Genomic DNA, 7,020 nt, shown 5'->3' with positions numbered 1-7,020 from the left:
GTTTGGCCTACAGAGGATTTAGGGAAGAAAACTGAACCAACATTTGAAAATTAGGACGTTTTACATAGAAATCTAGTTTTCCAGATTCTCTTGAAAAAATCAGAAGATATGGCAAAACTGAGCCTACATTTCCTCTTGCCTGGCAATAATCTATTAGGACCAAAAGGAGGCTTCCCTGTAAGGTAAGGCACATTTTCTAGGGCTCACCTGGCCGCCTTTACTCATTTATATGACCTGCTTGGCCCTATAGTTCACTTCAGCTTGTGGCCCTCTGGACAGTTGAACACTGTCTATGCCTGGCACAGAGCAGGCACTTAATTATTGAACAGTGAATCTCCCACTGTCTCCCTCTAGCACTCCTCCTTATCTGGCCATAAGAAATACATGTTTGCATTTATCTGTGTAGTTCCTGAATAATCGATTTTCACTTTGAGAATTAAAATGAACAAGTCCTTTCTGTCAGTCAGGATAGACTAGGTTTGGCTTTGGTAACAAACAATACCCAAATCTCAGTGGCTTAAAACAACAAAGCTTTATTTCTTCCTTACTCACACAAACCTAGACAAAATGAAAATACTCTTCTGTTTTTACATGCATGGAGACAGACATAAATGCACAGGTATGTACAGAATCACATGCCAAATAAATATCCTGGAACATGAATTCATGCAAAAACCTATTTTTAAGCTTAAATTGCACAGTTCTATCTTTGTTGGGATATTAAAAAAGTCCCAAGACCCAAGGGGGTAAGAGCATATCCACCATTGGCTAAGGAAATGCCCATGCTGAAAAAGGAACCAAAAGATAACAAAGCACCTGAAGGCTTAGAAAAAAGCTGAAGCTCCTACTGCACAAATACCTCAATAAAATACCAAATATGCAGCATTTGCAGGCTGTTGCACCTGCCCCAGAGAGGCTCCCACTTCTGGGCTTCTAGCTTAGGAGGGAGATGGAACCCAGATGCCCAATATGCAGAGCCACGGAGGGGGCTGGACTGGTTCGAAGAGAAGGGCCAACAGGCTGGAATCCTCTTCCTCCAGCAGGAGCTACAGGCAGGAAGAAAGGGGGCAGGACCAGGTTACATCCATTCCCCTCCCCTTCCCAACCCCTTCTTAAATTTTTTTTAAAAGATTAATTTTAGAGAGGCAGGGAGAGGCAGAGAGAGATAGAAACATCAATGATGACAGAGAATCATTAATTGGCTGCCTCCTGAACATCCCACACTGGGGATCGAGCCTGCAACCTGGGCATGTGTCCTGACTGGGAATTGAACCCTGACCTCTTGGTTCATAGTTGATGCTCAACCACTGAGCCATGCTGGCTGGGCAGCAACCCCTTCTTTTTACCCCATCCAACCCAGGGCTCATCTTTATTCACCTGGATTATAGCAAACACTTTCTCCTCAATGATTTTCCCACCTCCAGTCTTCTCTCTTCTAATCCCTCCATCACATCCACTATAATTGTCTTTCTAAAGCTCAGGTTCTCTGATATGTCCCTGTCTAGCCCAGAAACATTTCTGGCTCCCCTTCATGCACAGCTGCTGGGCTAGACTCCTAAGACTGGCATGCCAGTCCTCCATGATCAGAAAAGCCTGTCCAGCCTCATGTCCTCCTGTTTTATCAGTTCTTCCAGGACGGTTTCCTCATCAGCGCACCGTGCCCAACCCACTATTTTGGACAGGAGAATTCTCAGTCTTCCCTCTCTGTCCTCATAGGTTTCTTATTCCTCAAGATTCATGTGGTTCTCTCTAGGTTTGTCACTGAGCTTTGTGAAGGCATCCAGTTTTCCCAAGTAGAATGGAAACTTCTCAAATGCAGTCATCAGATCCCCTTCCAGGCCAGACCCTTGTTACCTCTTCAGCCCCCCTCCAACCGTCAACAGGTAACTTTTGTAGTGAGAGCCTTGGCCTAGAGCCAGGAGACCAGACTCTGCCACTGTCTTGCTTTATGACCATAAGCAAGTCCTTGCCTCCCCCAGGGCCTCACTTTCCTTGTCATTTGCTTTTGAGCACAAAACTGATAAAAGTGATCCACTCAATAACTCTCAACTGCAATCCCTAGGGGCTAGGTTGAGAAGCTTGGGGCCTGGCCTGAGGACATTCAAACTGCTGACCTCCTGATGTCCTTGGTTAGTTCCTGCTTACTCCAGTACCCTCTTCTCACAACCATCCCTACCCCATCCTCTGCTTTCAGGAAACAGGTTACCTGGATGGAGCAGGGAGATCCAGGCAGAGTTAGTGGGCACAGAAGGGGTCAGGCAGGGAGCCTGGGATGAATCTTTCAGCCCCACAAGAGCTTCAGCTGCCTCCCGCTGCAGCTGCCGCTCTGCGGAGGCAGAGGTCCAGGCCAGGCGAGAGGCTCTGGGGGCCTGCAAGGGAAAGGGAGAGAAACAGAGTGGGAACCCCCACTTCTGTCTACCCTTCAAGTGCTCCCTCAGCTCCCAATTACTTAACTACCCCCTCCTCTTCCCTTTCCCAGGTCAACTTCCTCCCAGGGTCCTGGATCCCATTTCTTTCCCAGGACCTGTGGTTGAAGCAGAAGAGGGTCTGGCGTACCACAGGGCTGAAGTATCAAAGTTGAGCATCTAGAAATAAGGAGAGAAGATGCCAGGAATATTAAACACATGGATAGACATGTACACATGGGAAGAGGGGCAGGATTTTTCTATACAGCCATGCACCACATAACAATGTTTAGGTGAATGATAAACCACATATACATTGTTGGTCCCATAAGATTATAATGGAGCAGAAAAATTCCTATTGCCTCTTGATATGTAGCCATTGCAACATCATAGTGCAATGCATTACTCACATGTTTGTGGTGATGCTGGTGTAAACAAACCTACTATGCTGCCAGTCATGTAAAAGTCTACAATTATGTACAGTACATAATACTTGATGATAATAAACCACTATGTTAATGCTTTATGTATTCACTATACTATACTTAAAAAAAATTTTAATCCTCACCCAAGGAGTAAGAACATTTTTTCCCTTGATTTATTTATTTATTTTTAGAGAGAGTAGAAGGGAGAGTGTAGGTGAAGGAGAGAAAGAGAAACATCAGTGTGAGAGAGACACATCGATTGGTTGCCTCTTGCACATGTTGACTGGGGGCATGAATCTGCAACCCAGTATGTGCCTTTGACTGGGAACCAAACCTGTGACCCTCCAGTGCCAGGCCAAACTCTATCCACTGAGAAATGCTGGACAGACTATACTATACTTTTAAAAAATATGTTTTTATTGATTTTTAGAGAGAAAGGAAGGGAGGGGGATACAGAGATAGAAACACTGATGAGAAACATCATCGATCAGCTGCTTCCTGCATGCCCCATACTGGGGATGGAGCCCGTAACCGCAGCATGTGCCCTGACTGGGAATTGAATCAGCAACCACTTGGTACCTGGGTCAATGCTTAACCACTGAGCAACACCGGCTGGGCTATACTATACTTTTTAGTGTTATCTTTCTATTCATAAACCAAAGCTTGTTGTAAAACAGTTACAACAGCAACCTCATACATCTCGTGTTTATCCCATCATTTTCTCTTGGTTTTGATTTAATCTCATTTTGTTTAATAAATGTAGTGCAGCTTAAGTGTGAAATTTTTATAAAATCTACAGTAAATACAGTCATGTCCTAGGCCAGTGATGGCGAACCTATGACACACGTGTCAGAGGTGACATGCGAACTCATTTTTTTGGTTGATTTTTCTTTGTTAAATGGCATTTAAATATATAAAATAAATATAAAAAATATAAATCTTTGTTTTTTCATGGTTGCAAATATCAAACAATTTCTTTATGTGACATGGCACCAGAGTTAAGTTAGGGTTTTTCAAAATGCTGACACGCCGAGTTCAAAAGGTTCGCCATCACTGTCCTAGGCCTTCACATTCACTCACCACTCACTGACTGACTCACCCAGAGCAACTTCCAGTCCTGTAAGCTCTACTCATGGTAAGTGTCCTATACAGTTTTTATCAGTAAATTAGAGACACTATTACTTCTCAGGTTGCCATAAGAATTAGCAATAATAATATCTAATACTGTAGATTTTACAAACACTTCACACTTAGGCTGCACTATACTTACGAAACAAAATGAGATTACATGGTAAGTGTCCTATACACTTTTTTAGCCTTTATAGCATATTTTTACTTTTCTATGTTTACATACATAAATATTTACCATCGTGTTACAATTGCCTACACCAAGCATGTCAAACTCAAGGTTGGTGGGCCACGAGTTTCACATGCTTGGCCTACACGGGTCAGGACATATGGGTTTGTAGCCGAGGATCAATGGTCTATAACACATAGCTTAGGTGTGTACCATCAGGTTTGTGTAAGTGCGCTCTATGATGTTCACACAACAATGAAATGGCTCAGAATGTATCCCTGTTGTTAAGTGGCTTGTGACTGTATTCAAATCTGAGAATCTGAGTGACTGCTGGGTCATTAGGCTTTGTGGCCTTGGACAAGTCCCTTCCCCTGTGATAGCGTGCTTTGTTTTCTGTAAAATGACAATCCCTGCCAGCTTCTTTCTCCAGGGCTACTGTGAGGATTATAGGAAATCATCGGTGTCAATTTTGTAAACACTGACAAAATGGAATAACGGTTCCTGCCCTACCAGAGTCTGATTTTCCTCCTGTCTTTCCCTCATCCCCATGGAACTCGAGGAGCAGCCTGGCCCACCTTTAGGAAGCTTTCTATAAAGGCCCCTGGCCTCTCTCCTGGCCTCTGAGGCTCTCATCATCATCCTCTTGCCTCCATGTCAGCAGGTAATTTGACATCATTTTATCTGTTTAAGCCGATTTAATAGCTACTATTTGTTCAAGGCCAGGGCCTGTGTTAGGTGTATTAGATATTATTATTACTAATTCTCATGACAACCTGAGAAGTAATAGTGTTTCTAATTTGCTGATAAAAAATAGGCTCAAAATAGGTAAAAACACTTGTACCAAGGTTCACAGGCACGCAATAAACACATTATCTTCTCTCCCTACTCACGTGTGGGGCAGGGCAGAGGGCCCTTGGGGTTCTCCAGGAAGAGGAGCAGTCAGTATTGGGTGAGATCCTGGGCAGGTTGGGTGGGGCCCATGAGTGGGCAGCCGGAGGGAGGTGCCAGGGTCAAAGCCTAATGAGGGGAAGAGAATGCAGAGTGTACAGGGGTCAGAGGTCATGACTTCTGTCCTCCCTCTTCCTAGTCTGTATCCTCTTCCTCTTCTCTTTCTGATACAGTGGCACACTGGCATTCAAACATGTATTAAATTCATCTTACCAGGGAAGGGATGCAGAGGGACAACAGGCTTTTGGCATAGCAAGCGGCACACTACTGGGGGTGGCATGGAAAGGCCTGGAGGCAGCCAATGTCCAGGGGTCCAAGCACTTGGAGTCCAGGGAAAAGGCAAGGGTTCTGGGGGACGGCTAAGCAGCAGAGGCCCCTGGGAATTCTCCTGCAAGGGCAGAATACACAGGGAGTCAGGTGCAAGGCTGGGAAAGAAATGGGTATATTCTAGGATGAGGGTAGGATCCCAAAACTTCAGAGCTTGGAGGGCCGTGAAATCCCACCCCCTCATTTTACCCATGGAGAGAAGAGATTTGCCCAGGATGATATAGCAAGTCAGGGTTGACCTAGAACCCAGGTGACAAGGACAGAGAGAAAGGGGTCTGGGCAGGGCTCGGCTCTCCTTACCTTCCCAGGGGCGGTCAGTGCCAGTGGGACTGCCCCATGGAGGGTCTGAGGCTGGGGCGCTATGTTCTCCTTTCCGGCTGTGGGGGGCCAGGGAGAGCTTTGGTGAATCCTTTCTCCTGACCCCATCCCATTCCAGCTGAAAACTGAGGAAAACCGAGTTCTCCTCTTTGCATGGGCCCCTTTCTACCCACGGATCTCAACGCAGCCTCCCAACACGTGATCACATTGTAAAGGCGGGGAGGCTAAGGCCCAGAGAAGAGAAACACCTTGTCCGAGGTCACACACTTCAGTGGAGCCTGGGACTCCTTTCCCTACTCATGCTTTCTCCACCCAAATCCCGGTCCCATCTGGAGCCAGAGACTCACGGGGGAGCCCTGGTCGCATGGCCGCCTTCTTGACGTGGCTGTGAGCTTTAGGAGAAGCCGCCCCTCTCATCAGCTCCTGAGCCAGGTGCCTCTTCAGCTGTGCCTCCTGCTGCCTACGCAAGGCCACCTGGGCAGCCATGACCCTTCGGCGCTCCCTAAAAGGAGGCTTGTGAGTGAAAAATCGGCCACCTTTGAGATGGAACGCATCCTCCTCCCTTCCCTGGACCGGCTACTCACAAGATGAGGACACATTTGTGACACTCGCAAGCCTGGAAGAGGCAGAGGCGCTTGTGGCCCTTGAGGTGAGCAGTGACACCGTGGTTGCGGCAGCGGGCACAGGTTGGAGAGCGACTGACCGCTCTCCTAGGCATGAGCTCGGTGCCCTGGGGGACTCCGGTCTCATCCCCTGTGGCAGAGTCAGAGGAGCGGCGGTGGGCAGCGAGCATCTCATTAGGTTCCATGAACCTGGAGGCCGGAGTGGAGGGTCAGGAGGGCCCGGTGAGCCCCTCCTGACCGGCCCTCCTGCTCCTGGGAGGCCGCATGGGGGAGGGGGTTCTCCCTCCTGCCCTCTGGGCTCAGCTTTCACCCTCCCTTCTCCCTTCTTCACCCCACGCCCCTCCTCAGGCAGCCACCTTCCTCCCAAGAACGCCTCTCCTCTTTCCCTACTTACGTATTCCTTCTTTTCTTTTTACATGTGTTTTTATTGATTTTTTTTTTACAAAGAGAGGAGTGGAGAGGGATATAGAAATAGAAACACTGATGAGAGAGGAACAACATCCATAGGCTGCCTCCTGCGCGGCCCCTACCGGGACCGAGCCATCCATGGGCTGCCTCCTGCGCGCCCCCTACCGGGGATGGGGGGTGGTGAGCCATCCATGGGCTGCCTCCTGCGCGCCCCCTACCCGGGATGAGGGGGGCGGGTGAGCCATCCATGGGCTGCCTCCTGCGCGCCC

The 7,020-nt window shown here is 47.8% G+C and overlaps 1 protein-coding gene across 1 annotated transcript; it reads right to left on the bottom strand.

Moving 5' to 3' along the window:
- Positions 1–933: 933 nt before the first annotated feature.
- On the bottom strand, positions 934–6,528 carry DMRTC2 (DMRT like family C2). The gene is made up of 8 exons (XM_059665508.1): positions 6,305–6,528; positions 6,068–6,222; positions 5,703–5,779; positions 5,289–5,460; positions 5,018–5,144; positions 2,525–2,585; positions 2,207–2,369; positions 934–1,046 (listed from the first exon to the last, which is right to left on the bottom strand). Exons 1-8 carry the CDS (start codon positions 6,526–6,528, stop codon positions 934–936), a joined length of 1,092 nt encoding a protein of 363 aa, XP_059521491.1.
- Positions 6,529–7,020: the final 492 nt, after the last annotated feature.

Source organism: Myotis daubentonii, chromosome 15 (assembly GCF_963259705.1).
Source record: "Myotis daubentonii chromosome 15, mMyoDau2.1, whole genome shotgun sequence".
In the NCBI taxonomy this organism is placed as follows: domain Eukaryota; kingdom Metazoa; phylum Chordata; class Mammalia; order Chiroptera; family Vespertilionidae; genus Myotis; species Myotis daubentonii.
Note: the sequence above shows the minus strand (reverse complement) of the source record. Positions and strands in the feature narration are given on the sequence as shown.

Excerpts from the sequence above, each read along its gene's own strand:
- DMRTC2 (XM_059665508.1), bottom strand. The coding sequence starts at position 6,528 with ATGGAACCTAATGAGATGCTCGCTGCCCACCGCCGCTCCTCTGACTCT. Across the intron at positions 5,780-6,067 it reads CATGCGACCAGGGCTCCCCC|CCGGAAAGGAGAACATAGCG; the intron begins GTGAGTCTCTGG and ends GGCCCCCCACAG. Across the intron at positions 5,461-5,702 it reads CACTGACCGCCCCTGGGAAG|AATTCCCAGGGGCCTCTGCT; the intron begins GTAAGGAGAGCC and ends CCCTTGCAGGAG.